Consider the following 24,177-nt stretch of genomic DNA (forward strand, 5'->3'; position numbering starts at 1 on the left):
CAATACAAACTAATTCTGTGCAGCCAAACGTTCAAATCCACAAAACTTCCTTTTAAAGTCCTGGGTTTGAATATCTCACTCAGTGTAACATCATATAGCTTCAATGAAAAGCTGAAACAAGCTGATTCAGAATATAAATGTGATACTGTGTGGAATATGATGATTTTTCAAACCTTAAAGCTTAACAGGGAAATGAAAGGAAACTTGATGTTAAGGGGTTAAAGAGAGAGGTGTCAAACCGCTGTGCTATAAGCATTTCCTCTCATGAACTGTATCATCACACACGCCTTTCACCTCGCTGTGTGCCGCTGACTTTCTGTCTGTTTTTTGGTAATCCTGTTTGACCTTGTTTTACCTTAGGCACATAAATGACTACACCCAGAAAGTGTGTGTCTGTTGGGGGTAGGGGCAGAGAGAAAGCTTGCATATACCTCCATGTGGGTTTTGTGTATGTGGTTGTATGTCCTTGTGTGTTGGGGAGGGGCTAGGTCAGCCTCCTGTCCCCATTGAGCCACATGCCAAGGGCCGTTAAAAGCCCTTTGTGCTGGTGGAGAGTGGAAGGAAAGCAGCCATTGGCCCTCGGATAAGAACCTGGGTGGGTGGAGGGTCTGTGAAGGTGGGTATCAAAGGCAGGGCCGTTAGGAAGAAAATCAAAAAGCCATCAGACTTGTTTGTGGGAGACGATTGTGCTGCTCAACAGGCGAGGCAGTATTTACATTCCAGCGTTTTACTTAATCAAATCAGTAACTTTTAAAAGTAGTGACTGAGACTTATGCCCATCATGTTTGAACTTCATTTATCTTTTTTTATTTAAAAACATTACAATTAAGCAGTAAAATTACCTTTTAGTTGTGTTTTTGGTGTCATTATTCACAAAGATCTTTGTAATTGTAATTTCTAACAATCATATGAAGAAAACATCAGGGGATTTCTAATAAATAGAGCTTCTCAGAAGTGTTTAGAACCACCAAATGTAACTGACACTGTCCCCTCTTGAGGTGACAAGTGCAGCTATACATCAATGTGTCATTTTCACAAGTTTAGACATGAGCATACCTATACAATCCTTGAATGAAAGGCAATGGTAGTTTCTTACAGCGGGACCAATTGTCGATCACATGACAGACATAAATCAGTCAATAATTTAGACTGTAACATCTCTCAGTCTGATATCACACACACGTATGCATGTGTTGCTTTCCTTTGAATGTACACAGCCTGCAGTGATTGTGAGAAGAAGAAGAGCAATTTACACGATTAAAAAACGCTAAAATACAGACTGATACTTCGTATGTTTTGGTTATATTGCTCCAGTTAGAGGTAGTTTTTTCTTCACTGGTGTGACTGGTTGAGGTGTGCAACACATTCACACTGCTGCCATAGCAACAGGCTTTCTTTTACCTGACACTTTCTCCCTTTCTCTGTTTGACTGGATATGCCGTACGAGCAGTGAGCAGATCTCTGAGGTGTCTTGAAGAGGCCACTTAAAAAGAACTAAAGACAAGATCTGAGACATCTGGGGGGTTTTCAGCTAAATCCCCAGATACTCCCCTCACACATCTCCTCCTCACTGTACCGAGCTATTCAACACTGACCCCCCTCCCCCCTCCCCTCCCCTTCTTCCTTTGGACACCCTGGGAGCTCTGTGCTCTGCTGTCCCTCTCTCTCTGAAGCCCTGCCTGAAGTCTACTATCTCTCTTGCTGTCTGTCTTTTGCATGACAATTATTCTCCCAAGTCCATGGCCCAGGACAATGCTTGTATAGTTGGGGTTTGATGTCTTTTAAGCTATTGACCAGGCTCTTGTGGTCTCCCCAAGGTTCCCTGGTCCTGGACCTACATGGCTTTGTATCTGGGAGAGCAGAAAGAGTGCTGATCTCCTGGTTATAGTGTAGTAAGAGCTGTTATTTCAGGTTCAGAAGAAGAAATTCTGTCTATATTCAATGACTGCTGTTTACAGCCTATGGCGACAGGCCCCCAAGTAGGCCATGAGATAAGTTTGAAATGTAACAAAATTATATATTTCTGCTAGACTTCTTGATTATCATATTTTTCTGGTGTTTTTCCATCACATTGTCTTGTGAAATACATTTTTATTCATCTAAGCCTCCTCTAATTAATAATTTAATAGCACAATCTGCAAAAGTAACATCATTATTTAATCAAATTGTTTACCAGTCACATATCACTTCATTTTGAGGTGATACCAGCCACCAAAAAGGATGGATCTGATGCTAATTGATTCCAAGCTGGATAATGTACAAGAAATATTCCAACACAACTTGATTATTGCACCTGCAAACCTTTAGACCAGTTTAGGACCTTATAGTCCATATCAGACTGGATGCCAAGGCATTGGCCCTCGGTGAACGCAGACCAGAGTGAAACTTCAGCCTGGTGTTTGTTTCAGAGGACAGGAGGGGGAGGTGGGTGTGGGGCGGAATCAAAGGGTTGAGACTTATTGTTCCAATCTGAAAAGAAGCTAATGGTCGACCATCGCAACTCGGGATCTGAAATCCACGGGGTGCCCCGGGGCCAGGTCGTACAATGGCACCCCCTCTCCTTTCCCGCAGTGTGTCTTCCTGCCGCAATCTGCGGCCAATGACTCGCGCTGGGGGAGCGCATCTGTACCATTGCTCCGGCCATCCAGGCTTTTGAATGGCCACCGATCAACAGTGAATGGGAGAAGTTCACCTGAATGTTGTTGGTCATTTTATGAATAAGGTCTCAGTTTTCTTCTATTTCTAGTGTAGTCTCGTTTTACGTTTAAACAAGTGCTGATGTAAAATAGCGTAACCCCTGTTTCCAATAAAGAACAAACGTTTTTAACACAATTAAGACGATATAACAGACCCAAGACAAACATACTCAAACATTCAGTTGGTAAAAATGAAAATGTAATACTAAGGTTAAGGCGTCATGTGTGTCTATCAGCACTAATTCACCAGTTCACAACACTTCTTTATGTGCCACCACTTTGGGTTTGTTTGTCACCCTGCTTATCTCTACACTTACAGGCCATTTCAAGTAGCCAAAATCAGTGTTTTCTATCTGCGATGTGTTGCTCACGAGCTGTCAAAACATTCTCATAAATTTACATCTGTTTGTTTTAAATTAAATGTGGCCCGATTAATTAAGTTAATTTGTTTTATCACAGTTATTTTGGATTACAATGTCAGTTTATTTAATTTAGTTTAAATGTTAGTGATTAAAATGAATTCAGGTCTGACTGAAGCCTCAATGACAGGGATTTTAATATCAAAGCCATCTCCTTGAAGGGGAATAATTTAAACAAACTAAGCATTATAATTCATGAATGAGGTGAGCAAGTTATAGTGTTACAATATGTATTTACAGAAGCAGTGACCCGTGCCTGTTTAGCAATGTCAAGACTGACAAACTGTTGAATGATTAATATTTTCCCGAGTAATGACTTGGCTTTGCGCGTAATGATTTTTAAATTCGCCTAAAAAGCAGAAAACAAAAAAAACAAAAACAAAACAACAAAAAACAACACTGTTGGTCTGACGCAAAAATGGCTCAAAGTTTATGTGAAAACACGCCCACCACTTTGGGAAGAATCAAGGTCATTCACAAATTCACCATCAGCTGTGCACAATTGTCTGCGCTAGCCAATGGGCGAAGAGATAAACACCCGCAGCTGTGATTACGAAAAGCTGTGGTGTCGGGGCAGGAAAGGAGCATTTGAGCTTGAAGGTGAGGTGAGTGACGGTGGTGTTAAAGATAGGGCTTCATGGAGTAGGCCGTAGGCGTATTGGCGGTTATGTTGAACCAAAACGGCAACTGCGTTAACCTAAGTTTTAGCACAATTTCCCCCAGAAAGGACTTTTCTCGGACAGGTGCTGGGTTATTTCTGGAGAGCTTCTTCCTTTCTCATCCCTCTTTGGGTTTGAATTTGAAACGGATGAGCAGGTTGAGCAGTCACCGCTGACTTTTTTTAAACTTTACATTTTGGACGCGCGCTTGTTAATAGGCCCTCACACCGTTTGGAGGATGTCTGAAAGATCGCAGAGTCCGGAGTGCCAAAGCCGGCCGTATGACTTCAGTCGGACCAATCCTTGCACCCAAATTTTGGGTCAGGAGAGTTTGGGTAGCGCTGCGTCATTCCAGCTTCCCCACGGCGTCCTGCCAGACCCGAGCCTCTTCTACAACAAAACCGCTTATAGTGGCATCACACCGGCATCCACGCAGACCTTTTTCCCCTTCCCACCCGTCGCCAGTGACTACAGGGGATCTGACCTGCAGGCTGGAGAGTTTGGGCAACCCAAGCACTGGTATCCCTTCGCTGCGCCCGAGTACACCGGCCAGGTACCCGGCGTAACAGCAGCTACCCAGCCTATAAACCTGAGCCCCCCCATAGCCGAGACCCGGGAGCAAATCAAACTACCCGAAATAAAGACTGAGAAGGACACCGGTGATGACTACTCAACGGAGATAAAGGTTCAGCAGTACGCAACACCGCCAGCCTCCGCCGCCATGCCCCATGGAGTCTTCTACTCTCCGGCCTGGAACCCGTCCTTCTGGCCCGGGATCACCCATATCACACCACCCGGCAGCAATAACCAAAATCCCTCAACATCCTCTGCATCTTCACCATCTATGTCCCCTTCACCCCCAAGCAACGGGTTATCAGGGAACGCGTTTTTCAACGTGAACGCAACCCAGGCTGCCACCGGACCCCAGACGCAGAACCCGGCCTCTTCCACGCGGAGCAGCGGGTCTTCCAGCGGCGGGTGCAGCGACTCCGAGGAGGTAAGACCAGTCATTGAATCAGGTCTCTAATTTTAACCAAATACGCACAGTTTTCTTTTGTGAGAACCGATGCAACTTGTAGGGAATCTGCCCACGGTATTACATGCCACCTAGAAATGTACCCAAGTTTTCCATCTGTAATGGTTTTGAAGTGTTTTTTTTTTTTAACAATGTCCTTTTCTACAGGAGAATCTTTCCACCGAAGAACTGGAGCAGTTCGCTAAAGAGCTGAAACACAAACGCATTACCTTGGGTTTCACTCAAGCTGATGTTGGCCTTGCCCTGGGTAACCTTTATGGTAAGTTTGGTTCCCATATGGAGATACTGGTTTATATTGTACTATGTGTTTTTTAGGTCAGAGTTCCTAGATAGTCACGATCAGACAATGCATAAAATAAAATAAAACAGCTGCTTGACTCTTCTGTGATCCATGATACCACATGCAACTCTAAGAAATGATCTGGTCATAACTGAGTCCAGAGTCAGTGTCCATCTGGGATGCTATGCTATAAACCCTGTTTGGTAGTCCACGCCAGACATATTTTCTGGATTTGTAGTTTGGTGTTAAGATAACCTGTGGATCCAGGTTTGGGAAGTATTTCACTTAAACTGTCAGGGAACTTAGAAGATAAACTCCTGAAATGTTGGTTATATAACACATTGGGACTCTGGTGTAGATGAATCTTGTATCATAGTTTTGGCTTTTTTAAGTCAACGATCCTAGTTTATTGCCATGTGATATTTGTGTGTGTGCATGCAGGTAAGATGTTCAGCCAGACGACTATTTGCCGCTTTGAGGCTCTGCAGCTGAGCTTCAAGAACATGTGCAAGCTGAAGCCCCTTCTTCAGAGATGGCTGAATGAGGCAGAGACCTCGGAAAATCCCCAGGATGTAAGTCTGCTACTGACATCTGCCAACTCGTTTACAAGACAACAGATGATCACCGAAATTCATGGGATCGGTTGGCCTTTTCAGGCCTAGCTAACTTCCTGCTGAGCAAACCTGAATCAAGGCCCTCTACTCTTGTGAAGTGTAATATGCCATCTAGTGGCCATAAATAAGCTGTTTAGTGATCAGATGAAACCTTGTTTGAACCTTGACTTTCCTACATGGCGTACACCAAATGGGACAACCATCTGTTCAATATAGAATACACAACTTCATAAATAATGCTGTATTCAACACTGCATGAACCCTTACTCCCATGTTTCTGATTCATCAGATGTACAAGATTGAGCGAGTATTTGTTGACAGCAGAAAGAGGAAGAGGAGGACCAGTCTGGAGGGAGCTGTGCGCTCTGCTCTGGAGTCTTACTTTATTAAATGTCCCAAGCCCAACACCCAAGAGATCACACACATCTCGGATGACCTTGGTCTGGAGAGAGATGTAAGTACAAACTCTAAAAAGTGATGCCGTTTTGCCTTATTTTTATTTAAGGAATGTGTGTCTAATTAGTCACATTTTTAAAATACTAATGTCCTTGGCAGGTAGTACGTGTTTGGTTCTGCAACCGAAGACAGAAAGGAAAGCGCCTGGCCTTGCCACTGGATGAGGAGTGCGATGGCCAGTACTACGAGCAGAGTCCTTCCCCACTGAACATGGCCCCCTCCCCCGTTCCCAGTCAGGGCTACCCTGCTTCCAGCTACCCTGGTGCCCCTCCTCCCACGCTGTACATGCCCCCGCTTCATCGGCCTGACGTCCTGAAACAAGCCCTGCACCACGGACTGGTTAGTCACCTGACTGGATAAACACGCTTAGGTAGTCCTGGCCAGAACCACAGATTGCCTTCCCAAAGCCTCTGTCCAACCCCAACTCATGCTGAAGACGAGCCTCTAAATCCAGTAACCAGATCCACCGATCATGGGATAGAAACATTCCAAGTGTGGAGGCTCGTCTGCTGACTGCAGCAGTGAGATGGCTCAACGTGGTGGTGAAACTCAATGAACTGCCATGGGCTACATCCTCTTACCATTGACCCTGCAACTCAACACCAACAACTGCTTTGACTTGGAGGAAAATTTAAACGTTGCTGAATGTGCCTTTTCTGTTTTTTTTTTTTGGTTTTTTTTTTGTGTTCTTGGATATTGCATAGTAAATTATTCCAGTGAGATTTGATGCTACAGTATATGGTCGATTTGTGGAGTGAGGATGGAGTTGTAAGTGTGAGCAGGTTTAAAGAGCCAGGTTATTCCTTCCACCACTGCTAAATCCCGGGTAGGTTTTCTGTGGCGCAGATGAGGAAAGATCTGGGTTATCAAAGGAATCACAATGTGAGGGATGCCTCTTTAAACAGAATTCATCGTCAACAGTTTGGTCAGTGTTTGTGCAATACTCCTGTGTCCCATCTGAATAGAGCAGCTACAGTATTTGTCTGAACGGTCTTGTCATTGAAATGGAAAATGCAAATTCTCATTCAGGGTGCATTTTTCCCTTTGATTTTGCACAAAGTTGATTTTGTAATGTTGAATATTATCTTTTTTTTTTTTTTTTTTTTTTTTTTTTTTTTAAATGTCTCATTTGTATACCAAGCCCAGCCCTGTGGTTGTTGATTGTCATTGACATCTTTAGCAAATATTCTGCCGTTGTTGGGGGACTGAGATTCAAAGTAATATTTTCAGGGAATGTGACTTGTTGTTACTCACAGGTGTCATAGCTGCTAATTCTGCCAATTGCACACTGTCTATTTTCTCAATGTCTCAGGTGAATGGTAGTGAGAAGTCCGACCTGAATTGGTTCATTATGCAGTCAAGTTGAGGCTATGTTGTATTTCAAAACCTCCATTTTGTTTTTAATGTAAAGAGTTTTTTTTTTTTGTTTATGAAATGCTGAATAACACTTGATACTAAAAGTGAAGTTTGGGTGCTCATTGGAGTGTGCTCATTGAAGTGTTCTCTTGTCCGGTCCTATTGTGGTGTTTTTTTTTTTTTAACTCCGATTACGTTTTAGAAATATATTAAATTTCATGTAGTCACTCTTGACTATACCTCCATGACTTAGAAATCCTTATAGGTGACCATGAATTTTTTTTTTAATTTTTCTTTTTTAGCAAGACCTAACTTTGAGCGGTCAATTAAATTGATCATCATTTAAATGATCCTTTAGCACAGTTACTTCTACTGATCTTGATCTATGAATAATGTACTGACCTAAAGATTTACTAATGTGCAATCATAACTATTACATTCGTAACATCGTTTTTAATGTGACACATTTTCTCAACAGATTGTAAATGGCTTAAATTCAAATGTATTGAGATGTTAACTACACTGAGATGTTTTCAATCAAAACACCCTAAACCTTAAATAGATATCTGAAATCTAGAAATTCAGTAAAACTGATTTATGTTGAACAGTCCATATGTTGAGATTTGTGCAAGCTGCTGGAATATTGCCTTTTTTTCCCACCAAAAAACAGGAAATTCTTTTGTTGTACACCTACACTTTAACAGACATGCTCCTATTGTCCAACCCATCTTGATTTACAACCAGATATCGTGTGCGTGTCAGTGCATTGACTGAGGAACTGAAATTAAGTTCTTGTTCTTAAGGCACCTCAGCAAACTGAATTGTTACCTACTGTAACTAATCTTTTTTTTTTTTTTTCCCTACACACAGGTTTGAGGAAGTTGAGCTTTGTTTAAATCAGTTGTCAGAAGAAATTAATGGTGTTCCTGCAATGAAACTCAGCGACAATTTCTCTCAAACCATCGTTTTTATTGTCAAGGGAAGATGGACATGAAATGAACAGAAATTAGTTTAACAAGACCAAACTCTATATGAAAGGACAGTCTTAGACATCTTCTAAACCAAATACAGTGCTTAATAAAATATCATAAAATATCACATCATTCAACACCATGCATACCTTTTGAATGGTACATCATTATGAAAATATAAAAATGCTTACATTAATAGGATATATCACATATTCAGCCATTGTTTTATTACTGACACTGCAATTGCAACAGTGCGGAGTGGGAGTTGTCAAATTTCAAGCTTGAGGTGTTTTCCCTTTGGTAGAAGACCAAAGCCATTTAAACTACTCTTTATTGGTCAATTTTTTTTTTTATGTTTTTGGTATGTTTTTTATTTATTTGGTAACAAAATCAGCCTTTGTAGCTCTGGACAGAGCCAGGCTAGCTCTTTCCCCCTGTGTCAGTCTGTGTGTAGCTGGCTGCAGCTTCATATTTATCATGCAGACATGTGAGTGGTACCAATCTTCTCATTTAGCTCTCAGCAAGAAAGCATATTTCCAAAAATACCAAAATATTCTTTTAACCCTAGAGAGGTCAGGCATGTGGTATAAAGTGCTAGGGATTTAATTCATTTGGTCATTGTTCTTAATACAGTTATTAGTTAAAGCATGTTAGTTGTGTTGATTGTGTGCATATACTGTGTAGAAACACTTTTGCACAATGTCCTTGGACAAGATTTCCTAAATCTCAAAGATGTAATGCTTCACATTTTTCTGCAATGTTCAAATTGCTTTCCCCTTCATTTTCATCCATTTTCCCTTTTGACCTGACTATAACTGTTTGGCAGTTTATTTTATTGGCACAGCAGTAACATGAAAACAGAACACACTCTGAAAAAATGTATTAGAAATAATGGAAGAACAAGGAAAGTAAATAAGTACTGATGCAAAAAATGAGGTCATGAAGTCTGCTAATTTGTCAAAAATGAGGTAAAATTTGTAAGTTATCAGTGAAAAATTAAACACAAGTATGCAAGCCCAAGTGTTTAAGCATGGACCCAGGCCTCTAGGTCAGAGTAAACTTTCTGCTGCACTGAACTGTTGTATTTTGAGCAGATCTTACACAGTCTTTCCCTCCAGTCTTTGTACAACTTCACTTTCCAATGATGTTTCCAGGTAAAATATTCACTGTAGCGTTTCTTATCCTCTGCAAGCTGTTGTAGATGCTTTCCTAAGTCTTTTATTGATGCAAACTCATCAACATGGATGAAAGAATTCGGTGGAGCCACAGCTTTGTAATCGTGTAATGGCGGTCCCAGGACGACAGGCACTGCCCCGCCTTGGTAAGCGTTCCTCCACAGCTTCTCTGTGATGTAATCTTTGGCGACTGAGTTCTCAAAAGCCAAATAAAAGTAGCAGTGAGAGATTGTAGGCAAGAGGGCTTTAGTGGTGAGGGGTGCCTTTGTCCAACGACCATAAACCCTCACAGGAACCGTGTCAATGAGCTCATGGTACACTTTGCTTCTCTTGTGGTGGCTCCTGTAGTTGCTGACCACCCAACAGACCAGAAAGCTCTTATTCAGAGGGACATCTTCCATCACATGTCCTTCACCCTCCTTTGGTAGCAACTCGCCGTAGGGTACTGTGATATCAGCATCTCTCCTGTAGGTTATGGTCATGTTGAAGACATTTGCATAGTGCTGCAAGTTTCCATTGTAATTAGGGGACTCCAGGGACATCCAGGCCCACCTCTGGTCCTGTGGCCGTGGAAGGTCAAAGGGCAGCTTTTGGTGGCCCAGCACCAGCTCTCTGTTGTGGAACACCACCACATCAGCTGAGGGGAACAGGGAGCGCTGGTCCACCAGTCTACAGCGAGGGATGCGATAAAGGTCCCAGCACACATCACCCCTCAGGCTGAATGACCTGCCAAAGGGCCAGTACCACAGCAGGATGGTCATGTTTCTACTGCTGCCACAGTTATAGAAGGCGCAGGTATTTATGGCTGTCATGGTCTGGGATCTTCTCGACCATCCATTGAGAAGACACAGCGGTAAAACACTGAGAAAGAAGAGGAGGAGGCCCTTCTTCAGTACAGTCTTTTTAGTGTTATCACACCTCTGTCACAAAAGGGAATGAAGAAGTAGGATTATGAAGGAGTGATGAGGTTCATGTGGCTTTACCTTAAGCAGATGTTAAACGACAAATCACATATACACAAATAACCACTTTGCAAACTATGCTGCTCTGTTTAGATGAAATTTGCATGTACGTTTCTTACTGTTCCATGCATCCATTAGATTCCATTAATTTCCATATGATATAAAAATCACTGTTGTGAGGTAATGCAGACCAAACTTTTTTAATTCAGTCTATAGCCGTCGTAGTGGTGTAGGGCTTAAGGCGCTGACCATGAACCGCAATGTCCCCGGTTTGAGTCGGTTTGACTGTCAACCAGAGGCATAAAATGACCCCAGGAATTGTTAATTGATTTTCATTTTGCACATGAATGAATGGAAACCAATTGCCAACTGTTGTAAAAAATTGAAAGTATATATGATTTATAGTTAAGTAGCTATAACTTGCAAGTATGGTCCTTTAACAATAACCTTAGTGCAGTGTATTTGATAACCCATCAACAGGTCAGTTTACCTCTGATATTTCATTTGATTTACTTTATATAAAATGTATAAACAAAACAATAAAATGCAATAAATCTCTATGTAGTTCTGTAAAGATGAGTCTGTAATTGATCTCACAAATCTATGTGGATTGGACCAATTTAGAATTCAGCACATCTTTACAATACCAAAAATAAAAAGATTAATTTCTGTCCAAAATCAATATTTTTTTGTCACACTGTGAAAAAATGAACGCTGTATAAATTCAAGAAAGTAATTTGTATGTGAAAACATTAGCAGGATTGAATGGTAGCCTGAATGTTCTCATATCTGCTTTGATTAAGTTTTGAGCAACATTTATACACTTGACATAATGATTTGAGACTTTAATTATATTTTATAGACTCTTATTTTGATGGAAAAAAAAATTTCCAAATAGCAAATCACAATCAGTAAGGCATAGGCTTTAATGTTACACTGAATATACTTTAAACATGATATACTGAGATTAAGATAAATTTGACCACTTTACACCATCTATCTGAATCCTGAGAATGACCAGTAGTTTTGTCACTAACCTGAAAGCTAATATTGGACACAGGCTCTCCTGGGCATCCTTCATAGAAAGTAAGCATGATGTTTTACAAATTGTAACGGAGCTATACGCTCTCAGTTAAAATCATACGACTTTTAAATTATACCCTTATCTACTGTAAAAACAAATATTATTCACTAAAGTTTTCCAACCTTTAGGATGAAAACTGTGGAGAATTAGAGCTTCATGCATACATGAAAAGTAGCCCTACATATTTAGGGACAACATTTCATTTTATTCGAGCTACATCAAGTTTTCATTTAAAATCTACTCAAGGTTAATACAGGAGGCATACAGACAGTATCAAAACAGCTGCTGAGCATGACTTTGTACTGATGTAATATAATAAGAAACAAGACCATCTCAAAGGGGGATTCTTAAGGTGTGACAGTCATAACATAACCAGAGTTACAGACAGATGAACGCTTTTGTACAAGCCATGCAGATATTGCTCTAGTATCTATGTAGAGATCAGACCTGTCTGTATTTGACTCACAGCTCTAAATGAACCGAGAAAATGCAGAAAGAAGCACTTGGAAGAAAATTGCTAAAACTAGAGCTATTTGATTTTTAGACGCAATTCATAGACACCAAGAGATGCATTTTCTTAGACTCCTCTTGGTGTTGTTCAAGAACTTTCTTAAAATAAGTGAATGTCTGTTGCATCAGTCGTCATCCAAAGTTCCTGAATAGGGACAGTGATGATTGTAATGACTCACCATTGGGTACTCCAACTCAGCCTGTGACACCCAGTATGAAGAGGACTCACCACCATCCATTCAAATCAGAGACCTTGACATGTTTCTGCTCAACCTCGACTCAAGAGAAACTTGTGCAAGTGTCCTTTTTTCTGCATGGAAAAAAAGTTGTTAAGTGCTGCCGAAGCCAGAAAACACACATTAAGATCCATCCGTTGACATCACTTCACAATCAGTCCATGAAATGCAATCCAGTCACCTATACAAAACATTTCATACTGTTACTTTGTAAATCTTCTCTGTAATGTGTGAGGAGAGATAGAAAGAATGATATAACTGTTCAGAGGACACAAGTTGAATTATGGGTCAGCAGGTAGTGGGGGTTACAGTCCAAATAAATGCAAAAAAATTACATTAATATGATGAATTTGCATTTATTAAATTGTTATTATTTATTAACATTTAATCATTCAGTCAAAGATATCCTTTGTGGTTGTCATCATTTTCTCTCTTTTTTGAAAGTCACTTACTTAACTGCTGCACATTATGTGGTTTCTCTTGGAAGAGAATATTATGAAATGTTAAATCATAAAGTTGAAGAAATAACAGGATTGTGAAACAGATCACAGTCTTGAAACTTTCACTTTGCATAAGACAAGGAAAAAGACCTATGACTGAACAGTTTATAAATAAGGAACTAATACTCACACAGGATGTGAGAAACACAAAGGATGTGGAGCTGTTGAGAATGCTAAAAAACTAAAAGTTAGATGTTCTGGCAAAAAATTTTTTTGTATGTTTGCATGAAAGAGAAAAAGTACATAACAAAAAAACAAAAAACACAGATACTTAACTTATTTACACCTAAGTATTTATTATTTCACACTTTTGCACAAACCAGTGTAACTACCAGAAAATGTGCAGTAAATAACAACGGAGATGTCATGGATAATGATAAAATAAACTGTCTATGCTCTTCCATCAGACTGATCAGTAAGTCATTTGTGTGCTCTCAGGCAGTTAATACAACCTGCCGATGTCATGCCTCACACTATCCAAATATAAGATAAACATAAAGAGCAGCCTTCAGCATAAAATAAGCACAACCAAGTTGCTAAACCGCACAGAAACACACTCGACAAAACTGAAGTACCACAGCTCAAACCACATCAGTAACTTGAAAATGTAAAAATAGACTTTTCCAACTACACCTCTCATCTGATAACATAAAACAAACTTCTCACTTAGCATTGATTTCATTGGATTTCTTTTGAGACATAAATCTTTACTTAAAAGAACATAGTTTGGTAATTTATTATATAATGAGAAAGTAGTTTCTGGAACACAATGGTGTACAGAGACGGCCGTATGCACGCGCTTGTCTTTGAAAAATATCACAACCAGAATAGTTAAGTAGTAGGTCTCTATAGCTGAAAAAACTCTGAACAGAATGTGGTGAAAGATTTATGTTGGCAGTGGTACTGTTGTCTGCTCCCCAGCTTTTGTAGAGCGTTAGAAGGTGCAAGTCCTGCCAACTTAGTTTCAACCCTGATTGTATTGATTCACTGACAGTAAACTGGGCTAAGTGCAAACTATCAGCTTTGACATACAGCTATAGAGAATACAAAAGAATATGTGAAACATTTCAGAAGTCAGACCACATTGACCAGAAAGACACATGAAAAAGAAAACATTAAGCATTTTCCACCAACCTGATCACAAGATGAGGGCTTTGTTCTCTGTTCTCAGTCACCACCAATACCATTTTTGGTCGCTGCTGGTAGGAACGTGATGATGAGCTTGAAGTGTTAAAAAAATTAAAACGCAGCCCCTTTTAAGGAAGTCAAGGTTACAGTTGAATATGATTTGAGCGCAGAATCATGTTACACGCTCCATCCTCTTCAATTCTTGCTTTCTAGAAATTGTGATGCTATTCTGCTCTCTTTGGCAATGCTCTGCAAAAACAACTGAGCATAATCAGATGGTGTTTGCTGCATGTCTGCACTGATGGGGAAAAGGGGAAGTGTTGAACATGATCTAGAATTAAGATGGTGGTGATCACACACCAGTGAGTCATCAGTGTAGCTATGTGTGCATAGTAAAAAGATGATTGTCAATACCAAAAGGTAGTAATGTGGTATTTATTGACCACACAAGTTAGCACCATATGAATGGTGAAAAGTTTAGGAGGAGGAAGGAGTTGATTATTTGCCCTTGATACAAAGAAATTAGTGTTTACCAGAAAGAGCATTGATGTACAGAGTAATAATTAAGTTTTGGCAAAGGCACTGAATGGGAAGATGGCCTTATGTTTCTTGTGTGAGGACTTCAGTACTCTAAAACATGATCTCAAATCACAACATCTTCCACGCATGTGCCCATGTACATGTGCCTTCTTTGGCAGAGTGACAATCAATACAGCAGGTGCCATCTGCATCAGCCTTGTTAGTGTTAAGAAATGATCATCAGCAGGAAGTAACAAACCAAAATATTTCTCAAAATAAAAGGTTATGTTCCGGTTAGAAATGACTCCTCATCATGTGTATATCGACACAACTTATGAATACCTGAACAGACAATCAGGACTAAATTACCTGTGTAACAGTTTATACCGCATTTGCTATCAAACTCATGTCCTATCCAAATCCTAAATTGCAGCTTAAATTTACAGTTATGCTTGCATTTATGTCAGTATTCTAAAAGACCACAAGAGGGGAGTGTGCTACAGAATAACATTGACAATGCATTCACATTGGACTTGTGTTTGTAAGTTCTTGTTGGCAAGGCTGGATCACTGACCCAGCAAAGGGTTAGGCAACTGCCTGGGGGGCCAGGACCCCTCAGACCCCCAGAGGCCCTCAGGTTCATGCAGGTGCATGGTTTGTATGTTGTATGTAATTTGACTAAGTGTTTGACTGAGACTGTTTTTTTTAGGAATCTGCACCAATACAAGTAGAATAGAAATAATAGAAAAAGAAATAAGTACAATAACACCTTTCATCAATGTATTGTAACATCATTTGTACTTTGGACCTCATTTTATTTTTTCTACTTTTATATGATTTTATTTCACTGTATGTATTTACAGTATGTTTATACAATATATTTCATTATGTATACTGAGTATCTTGGGCAAAAGTTAGAATTTCCTTTGTGATGAATAAAGTTCAGTCTTATGTTATTGTCATCTTTCTAAATGCTACACAATTTTATGAAAACCCTGATCCTGCAGGACCCCAAGCTTCTGTACGGGACCCACACACTAACTCTTCTTCTCCCTCCAGTACACACTCAGTGTACATATTCTTTCGATATAGTATTTATTGTAACTCCTCCATTAACACATTGTTTAAGACCACTTGTTAGTGCAACATAGGCTGCAATTTAGCCCCGTGGTTCCTAATGTGTTGGTCATGTACATTAAGATATAATAAAAAAATAAACATTTTCTGCTATTTTTCCTTTAATCTTTGCTTTTTTAATATGAAATACTCCAAAAGGAGTCCAAAAGGTTGGAAAGCACTGGTGTAGCTCATCCTCTTTGGCACATTAAATCTTTTTTATGCCTTCTCTTTGTGGGGTGAAAATATTTTTTTATAATGCCTATTGTGTTTTTGTTGCCTTTATATTGCATATTTAGTTTTAGTTTTACTTGTTGCGTTACATTTCACTTTACGTCTTGTGGTGTGCATGTGATTTATAAAAAACAGATAATATTTAAAGCAGCTCAAGTTATACCTTTGTGAGAGAAACCTCCGAAATTTGAGCCTCCAACCCTTTTGAGTGACTTTTCATTTGGCAGTGACCATAAAGTATGGAAGTGTTTAGAAAATGAATTACGTTACAATGAGTTGTGGTTGCATGCATGTGTGTTAGGGATGTAGACTTTGACTGTTTACCCCCTAGGGAGGACGTGTGCACGCTTCTCCTTTCTGGACTCACTCAGTTAGTGTTGGTGATGTTATGAATAGCTGACTAGCACACACACACACACACACACACACACACACACACACACACACACACACACACACACACACACACACACTGGATTAGAAGACAGCACTTTTGATACTAATTTGCATGTCTCTTCAAAGTCTGGATGCTTATAATAATGGTGATTCTGGGCTCAAATCACAAGTAGGTTATTTCCTTATTGCTAAATGAATCCACTGCATCCACTGCAGGCATAAAACACGACATGATCCAACCTTGCAAAGGGAAGCAATGTGGTTCCTTGACGAAAAAAACACACATCTTTCCGAGTTTTTATCTCATAAATTTGTTACTTTAATCAAAGAGAATCTTTTATCTTTTTTTTTTCTTACAATGGTCCACTTTGTTTTGTTCCTTTCAGTGTTCCCAGGGATGTTTGGGCTCTTAGAAGGGACAACACCTTTCAGTGAGATCTAGAACAAAACAAAATTTCTAAATTACTTAATTATAAACCTTGTACAATACATGTACTTGTGGATTCCACAGCACAGTGTCAACGATGACTGACAATCACACCCTAATTTCCTCTCTTGTGCATACTTGCCTATGAAATGACACAGTTATGTGGCTTCAGCCATATCCCCACCGATCTGTTTCGTTCTGGTTTTGGATCTTTATCTCACTCCTCTCAGCTTGCATCCTTATTTCACTTTATATCAACTTGCTTGGGGGTGTTTCTCCCTCCTCTCTCCAATCACAGAAACCTCAGTGAATACCTGCTACATGAGAGCATTTTCTGCATGTCATGAATGCTGATCAACTGAAAGTAGGCTGCGGGATGAACACAAAACAAACACAACAAACTGAGAGGAAGACACCAAAATACAGAAACACTATTGACGAGAGAGACAGAGAGAGAGAGGGAGAGAGACAAATGAAAAGATTTTATTTCAGGTGAGATAAAGGTGAATCTCTTTTCTTGTTAAACTGTAGAGAGACATCCACAAACTTCAAAATGTGTCCTTTGTGTGACCATTTCCCCAATTCTCAATGTCTTTCTGACATGATAAGAAAATGCACAATATGGCCAAAAGTATGTGAAGTAAGTATTTTGTTCTGGGGATGTTTTTCATTGTTTGGCCCCTTAACGATCTTAACGATACAGCTTCAATAATATTGTAGATAAAAGTGTTATTCCAACTTTGTGTCAGCAGTTTGGGGAAGGCCCATTCAACATGACATTTCTTCCATGCACGGAACCAGGTCCATAAAGAAATAATTTTCAGCATTTGGTGTGGAAGAATCTGACAGGCCTGCACAGAGCCCTGACCTCAACCCCATCCAATGCCTCTGGGATGAATTGAAGCGCGGTCTGCGAGCCAGGCCTTATTGTCCAACATCAGTGCCCGACCTCATGAATGCTCTTGAGGCTGAATGGGAGCGAATCTCTGCAGCCACGTTCCAAAAATCTTGTGGAAAGCCTGAAATCAGAAGATTGGAGGCTTTTTATAGCAGCTTATTAATGCCCATAGTTTTAGAATGAGATGTTCAACAATCACATGTATTTTTAATGTGCGGATGCCCACATACTTTTGGCCACATAGGGTACAAAGTGATTAAATTAAGCACTTATAAACATAGTCGTGTTATATAATCATTGTAAATTAATATTTTAATTATACATTATTCAAAGTGCACAAAGCCTTAAATCTAATGAGATCAGAATCAACTGTGCTTATATGGCTTTATTTTAGTAGAGTATAGTCTTTTAGTGTGTGATCACTGTGTAATCCAATATCTGCATTTCACTTCATAAACAAACTTGAAACCACAGATAATACACTTCACCATCTTGTGATATGGCAGCCTCTGTGACATGCTAATAATGTACCTATACAGTAGGCCTATTGAACTGACTTAATGTGGTTGAGATAAAGTGACAGAAAGCAAGCGGGGGCAGATGGAGACAGATCCAGATTTGCTGGTCTGACTGGTAAGGGCAGGGGAGGAGTAGGCTGCCTCACAAGGCTTGAAAGGTGTGGTGAGTGACGAACAAAAAACAGAAACAGGTGCAGAGAAGAGAAGAGAAGAGAAGAGAAGAGAAGAGAAGAGAGAGAAGAGAAGAGAAGAGAGGGAGGAGAGGTGAAAAAAATACAGGTCTAGTAAAGATAAAGCAGTGTTCTTGCATCCAGTGCTGACTGTGACCACCAGTGTGAGTACAGGCTTCAGTAATACATCTTGCTACCAGTTTCAAATGTGAGTGTGTGTGTTTGTGTGTGTGTGAGAGAGATAGAGAGAGAGTGAGAGAGTGAGAGAGTGAAAGAATGAGATTGCAAAATAATCATAATCACACAGAAATATAAACTTCACAATTTTTTTTAAAATTTCTGACTTGTCTTTGCATTGACAGTGACAGAAACTAACCATTTTATGGATCCAATATAGATAGGTGGACAGAGAGTAAAAGACAGAGAGGCAGAAACAAAGATGGCAGAGGCCCCGAAGATTGAACTCTTCGTTAAGGTAAGACCTACAATAATTGTGATGTGTTGTGTTTAAAAAATCCTGCTTAAACATGGCACTACCTAAATCTCTGACAAAAATGGATAAAAAAAGACAATTTTCGGGTGTCCAAGTGTCTGCTTCAGTATATCTTAGCTACTTTGATAATTGATTTTCTTTCATTCATTAACTGATAGTGTCTGGGACTTTCAAACATGCTGCTTCAGCTTGTCAAAATGTGTTTATAACAAAATGTCAGCACCTAAACCCTCCCAAAGACTCTAATATTATCATTCTGTATGTTGCAATGCATTTCATGATAATACTACATTTACAGTTGAAATGATACAATGCTGGACTGTTGTAACTGATGAAGAATGGTTAATCTCACTATATCTATCTCTTGTTATTTAGTCACAGTATCAGTGTGAAACCAGTATGAACAGTAGAAACTGAAAAGAGGCCTGTCCAGTTTGGAAACCTGTGTCCTGCGCTTTCAAAAATGCCTTAGCTGCTACACATGCCTGTGACTCAATTACAGTGGTGTGAAAAAGTGTTTGCCCCCTTCCTGATTTCTTTTTTTTTTTTTGCATGTTTGTCACACTTAAATGTTTCAGATCATCAAACAAATTTAAATATTAGTCAAAGATAACACAAGTAAACACAAAATGTTGTTTTTAAATGAAGGTTGTTATTATTAAGGGAAAACAAAATCCAAACCTACATAGCCCTGTGTGAAATAGTGATTGCCCCCTAAACCTAATAACTGGTTGGGCCACCCTTAGCACCACCTGTTTAAACATAACTTAACTGTGGTTTATCACACCTTATTTCAATTTCTCTAGCCACACCCAAGCCTGATTACTGACACACCTGTACTCAATCAAGAAATCACTTAAATAGGACCTGCCTGACAAAGTGAAGTAGACCAAAAAGATCTTCAAAAGCTAGACATCATGCCGAGAGCCAAATAAATTCAGGAACAAATAAGAAAGAAAGTAATTGAGATCTATCAGTCTGGAAAAGGTTATAAAGCCATTTCTAAGGCTTTGGGACTCTAGTGAACCACAGTGAGAGCCATTATCCACAAATGGCGAAAACATGGAACAGTGGTGAACCTTCCCAGGAGTGGCTGGCTGACCAAAATTACCCCAAGAGCGCAGCGACGACTCATCCAAGAGGTCACAAAAGACCCCACAACGACATCCAAAGAGGAACATCATACCAACAGTAAAATATGGTGGTGGTAGTGTTATGGGCTGGGGCTGTTTTGCTGCTTCAGGACCTGAAAGACTTGCTGTGATAAATGGAACCATGAATTCTGCTGTCTACCAAAAACTCCTGAAGGAGAATGTCCGGCCATCTGTTCGTGACCTCAAGCTGAAGCGAACTTGGGTTCTGCAGCAGGACAACGATCCAAAACACACCAGCAAGTCCACCTCTGAATGGCTGAAGAAGAACAAAATGAAGACTTTGGAGTGGCCTATTCAAAGTCCTGACCTGAATCCTATTGAGATGCTGTGGCATGACCTTAAAAAGGCAGTTCATGCGAAAACCCTCCAATGTGGCTGAATTACAACAATTCTGCAAAGATGAGTGGGCCAAAATTCCTCCACAGCGCTGTAAAAGACTCATTGCAAGTTATCGCAAACGCTTGGTTGCAGTTGTTGCTGCTAAGGGTGGCTCAACCATTTATTAGGTTTAGGGGGCAATCACTATTTCACACAGGGCCATGTAGGTTTGGATTTTGTTTTCCCTTAATAATAACAACCTTCATTTAAAACCTGCATTCTGTGTTTACTTGTGTTATCTTTGACTAATATTTAAATTTGTCTGATGATCTGAAACATTTAAGTGTGACAAACATGCAAAAAAAAAAAGAAATCAGGAAGGGGGCAAACACTTTTTCACACCACTGTATATCAGGCTGCTGTTGAAAATATATGATGTAGCAGGGACACCAAACACTATTTAAGTAGTGGGTGGTTTAATCTGGGTGTAAATCAGCCTCAACCCTCCATTTGAAATTCCTCAGCTGTTGGTTTAGACTGTCAGAGCAGAGCAGGCTCGACAAGAATACCTGTGCAGGTACTCATGGTTGGTTGGATACATTACAGCACTGATGCTAGAACCAACTTACCAGCATTCCATTTCAAAAACATATTTTCTTACATTGTTTTAATGTCACTGTTTGCAAGCAATGAAAAGTATATGTGTTTATAACGTAATGTCTGTTTGTGTGTCAGGCCAGTGTTGATGCTGAGAGTGTGGGGAACTGTCCCTTCTGTCAGAGACTCTTCATGATTCTTTGGTTAAAAGGGGCCAACTTTACCCTCACCACTGTGGACATGAAGAGGTGAGAGCACATTTATTTGTGTTTCCATGAACTTATTGGTCTTGTCTTTGAGACTGACACATTAACACATACAACAGCATGCACAGTTCAGAAAGGGTTGCAGAGGGGCTGTGAGCCTATGCCAGCACACACTGGGTTAAAAGGGTACAATAGGTACAATAAGGGTACAATAACACATATAGACAGACAAACGCATTCACACTTACACAGTATTCATGTTTGCACATGGGGAACTTGAACATCACACAGAAAGGCCCCAGCTGGCCAACAAGATCAAACCCATGACCTACCTGCTCTCCATCATCACCTCTCTTTAATGTTAGACTAACAATAATGACAAATAATAATAATCAAGAGGAATTAGAATCTAAAACTTAATAGTAAGAATAGTAGCGAGAAAGGAAGATTAAAACAATCAAGATCTTCTCAGATGTTAAAGGTTTGAGACCAAACTCAAAGCTGTCCAGTGTTTGCTGGTGTCCTTTGATAATAAGTAATAATTTGAAACAGCAGGCGAGGTGAGGAGGTTTTTAGAGGTAGGAAGGTGCAGTACATGCATTTGAAGGCGAGGAGGGAAAGGTTCTGATTGCAGTCCTGCAAGATACCAGGAGCCAGTGCAGAGAAGTTACAGAAGGAAATAAGAGAAAACGTGGTGTGAATTTGTATCACTGAAGCATGAAACATTAACTCAAAATATTATCAAAGAACTTTGTCCTGAAAACTTAAACACAAACTGGGAAATGTATCTAAAGTAAATTAGAAGAAACCGTAAAGGAAATGAACCTGTAAATGTGATCTAATTATCCCCTTCTTACTCATTTGTATTTGTTTGGTTCAAAGTTTGTCATTTTTATTATTTGATCACCTTTGGTAAGCTAAACCTTGCTTGTTGTTTGCTGTTCTGTTGCAGGGCACCTGATGTGCTGAAGGCTTTGGCTCCAGGCTCTCAGCCTCCCTTCCTCCTCTACAACGAAGAGGTCAAAACGGACACTAACAAGATTGAGGAGTTCCTGGAGGAGACTTTAGCCCCACCACAGTGAGTAGAATGCAAATGTAAAGAGACGTTTAAAGATGCAGGCTGATTGTGTGTGTATATATATATAAAACACAATACAATACAATGTATATATATATATATATATATATATATATATATGTGTGTGTGTATGTATATGTATGTATATATATATATATATATATATATATATATATATATATATATATATATATATATATATATATGTGTGTGTGTGTGTGTGTATGTATAGAATATCTCATTCATTATAGTGCCGACACATGCTCACATTTTTATTCTACCAATGGCAGGTATCCGAAATTGTGTTGTCGATACAAAGAGTCCAACGGTGCTGGAGAAGACATCTTCCGAAAATTCTCAGGATATATAAAGAACCCCAATCCTGCATCAAATGACAGTAAGGGCATTAGTTGAATATTCATCAAAATGAATTTACACTCATTTCTATTTTATATATAGCCACATGATGGAGCCTGTTACATCTTTTCTGTCCTTAGTGCTAGAGAAGAAATTTCTTTCAACTTTGGTGAAGCTTAACATGTATCTAGAGACACCTCTGCCTCATGAGCTGGACCGGAACCCAAATACCACTGAGTCCTCACGCCTCTACCTGGACGGTGACGCCCTCACCTTGGCAGACTGCAACTTGCTTCCCAAACTCAACATTGTAAAGGTGACCAGAGTTCAGCAGTACTCATTGTATAAAAACTTTCTTTCCATCATTGGGACATAGATCTGTTAATTTTTATCTCTGTGGTGGAGAGGTATTAAAAGCGGTAATGAGCCGTTCCTGGACTTTAAATTCTACTGATGACTTTTTGCAAATAACACAATCTTAAAACCCCTCTTCCTCCAGGTGGTGTGTAAGGAGTACCGTGACTTTGCCATTCCCGCAGAGTTGAAAGGTCTGACACGTTACCTGGATAATGCCTACAAACGAGATGAGTTTCGTTTTACCTGCCCAAATGACTCAGAGATCCTCATTGCCTACCGCTCTGTGGCAAAGTACCTGAACAAATAGATCAAGAGGGAGAGATGAAGCAGTAGAAGTGAGAAAGAAGAATAGAATGAGAATGAACGCAGAGAAAAGGTGACAAAATGCCTGAAAACTGTACATGATTTGTGTCAAAAAAATATGAGTCTGGATATTGAAATTTATTTGCAATGGCATGTTCAATAATTATATTTCTATAAAAAGTACTGTTGCTTTCATGAATTGGGCTCTAGTATTTTTAAAATTGCCAACTGCTACATCAAAGTTGCTTAAAAGTTGTATTTGTATATATTTTATTGCAGGCTCTGGTTGTACTCATGTGGATTTCTTATTCAGCCCCTGTGAGAGCGAGAAAGCACTGTAAATCCCAGAGAATATTTATGTTATGTCTCATTGCTCATGCATGTATTGTGTCTAAGCATTTACATTTTGTTGATTACAATATATTAATTAAAATTGGACATGAAATATGTCCAGAACATTACTAGTGTAAACATAAAAAAACAAATCGCCTTGGCTGTAGATAAGGCAGACTGTAAAGCTATTCTTTGCTTCTAAAATGTCTTTTAATGGAAAGTTTTCAAACTAACAAGGAATATTGTTTCTCTTAATGGAAATGAGTTAACACCCCTTTACACCATTTTCACAGTCCATCTCCATGATTTTTTGTTTTGTAAATTACTGCACGTTTCTCAGTAGTGACTAAGTTATGTTTAACTTTAACATAAATGTAAGTTAATGGAATGAAAACAGGGTGAAGAAAAATAAAAATATTTTGATATGTTCAATATTAAAGGCTATGTGAAAAAGTTTCACTGGTGTTGATTGTATGAATATTATGTGAGCTTGCAATAATGTGTAAATGTCGGGGAATCAAGTTATACAGTATGTGGCCTGGAAGTTAATTGTTTAACTTCTCTTTACTGTCTGTTTTTGATGACCATAACAGATTTTTCACCATGACAGAGGACAGAGGG

General features: G+C 39.5%; 3 protein-coding genes across 8 annotated transcripts; 2 read left to right on the forward strand and 1 right to left on the reverse strand.

The window, feature by feature from the left end:
- Positions 1–3,650: 3,650 nt before the first annotated feature.
- Positions 3,651–7,824, forward strand: pou5f3 (POU domain, class 5, transcription factor 3). The gene is made up of 5 exons (XM_044174625.1): positions 3,651–4,771; positions 4,958–5,069; positions 5,532–5,662; positions 5,994–6,158; positions 6,260–7,824. Exons 1-5 carry the CDS (start codon positions 4,013–4,015, stop codon positions 6,518–6,520), a joined length of 1,428 nt encoding a protein of 475 aa, XP_044030560.1. The 5' UTR covers positions 3,651–4,012; the 3' UTR covers positions 6,521–7,824.
- Positions 7,825–8,464: 640 nt separating this feature from the next.
- LOC122865773 (fucosyltransferase 7 (alpha (1,3) fucosyltransferase)) lies at positions 8,465–14,375 on the reverse strand. Of its 3 annotated transcripts, none has more exons than XM_044174630.1 (3): positions 14,089–14,375; positions 12,398–12,528; positions 8,465–10,523 (listed from the first exon to the last, which is right to left on the reverse strand). In XM_044174630.1, the coding sequence occupies exons 2-3, from the start codon at positions 12,451–12,453 to the stop codon at positions 9,512–9,514; spliced, it is 1,068 nt and encodes a 355-aa protein (XP_044030565.1). In that variant the 5' UTR covers positions 12,454–12,528; positions 14,089–14,375; the 3' UTR covers positions 8,465–9,511. The 3 variants fall into 3 exon arrangements, with proteins under 3 accessions (XP_044030565.1, XP_044030563.1, XP_044030564.1); XM_044174628.1 differs by having other exon boundaries at positions 8,465–10,582; XM_044174629.1 differs by having other exon boundaries at positions 8,465–10,582; positions 12,398–14,375.
- A 3,992-nt stretch (positions 14,376–18,367) lies between these two features.
- Positions 18,368–24,012, forward strand: clic3 (chloride intracellular channel 3). 4 transcript variants are annotated; one of them, XM_044174800.1, is made up of 7 exons: positions 18,368–18,524; positions 18,758–18,835; positions 21,061–21,170; positions 22,081–22,206; positions 22,497–22,603; positions 22,704–22,879; positions 23,063–24,012. In XM_044174800.1, exons 2-7 carry the CDS (start codon positions 18,800–18,802, stop codon positions 23,225–23,227), a joined length of 720 nt encoding a protein of 239 aa, XP_044030735.1. In that variant the 5' UTR covers positions 18,368–18,524; positions 18,758–18,799; the 3' UTR covers positions 23,228–24,012. The 4 variants fall into 4 exon arrangements, with proteins under 4 accessions (XP_044030735.1, XP_044030738.1, XP_044030737.1 ...); XM_044174803.1 differs by having other exon boundaries at positions 18,375–18,524; positions 18,762–18,835; XM_044174802.1 differs by having other exon boundaries at positions 18,379–18,568.
- Positions 24,013–24,177: the final 165 nt, after the last annotated feature.

This window comes from Siniperca chuatsi, linkage group LG18 (assembly GCF_020085105.1).
Source record: "Siniperca chuatsi isolate FFG_IHB_CAS linkage group LG18, ASM2008510v1, whole genome shotgun sequence".
NCBI classification, from domain to species: Eukaryota; Metazoa; Chordata; class Actinopteri; order Centrarchiformes; family Sinipercidae; genus Siniperca; species Siniperca chuatsi.

What these genes read in the sequence shown, in the direction of transcription:
- pou5f3 (XM_044174625.1), top strand. Translation starts at nt 4,013, where the DNA reads ATGTCTGAAAGATCGCAGAGTCCGGAGTGCCAAAGCCGGCCGTATGAC. An exon ending in TGCCCTGGGTAACCTTTATG is followed by an intron (nt 5,070 to 5,531) that starts GTAAGTTTGGTT and finishes GTGTGCATGCAG; the next exon opens with GTAAGATGTTCAGCCAGACG. An exon ending in CCTCGGAAAATCCCCAGGAT is followed by an intron (nt 5,663 to 5,993) that starts GTAAGTCTGCTA and finishes CTGATTCATCAG; the next exon opens with ATGTACAAGATTGAGCGAGT.
- LOC122865773 (XM_044174628.1), bottom strand. Translation starts at nt 12,457, where the DNA reads ATGGATGGTGGTGAGTCCTCTTCATACTGGGTGTCACAGGCTGAGTTG. An exon ending in CTGAGTTGGAGTACCCAATG is followed by an intron (nt 10,583 to 12,397) that starts GTGAGTCATTAC and finishes CTTTTGTGACAG; the next exon opens with AGGTGTGATAACACTAAAAA.
- clic3 (XM_044174800.1), top strand. Translation starts at nt 18,800, where the DNA reads ATGGCAGAGGCCCCGAAGATTGAACTCTTCGTTAAG. An exon ending in AGATTGAACTCTTCGTTAAG is followed by an intron (nt 18,836 to 21,060) that starts GTAAGACCTACA and finishes TTTGTGTGTCAG; the next exon opens with GCCAGTGTTGATGCTGAGAG. An exon ending in CAATCCTGCATCAAATGACA is followed by an intron (nt 22,604 to 22,703) that starts GTAAGGGCATTA and finishes TTCTGTCCTTAG; the next exon opens with TGCTAGAGAAGAAATTTCTT.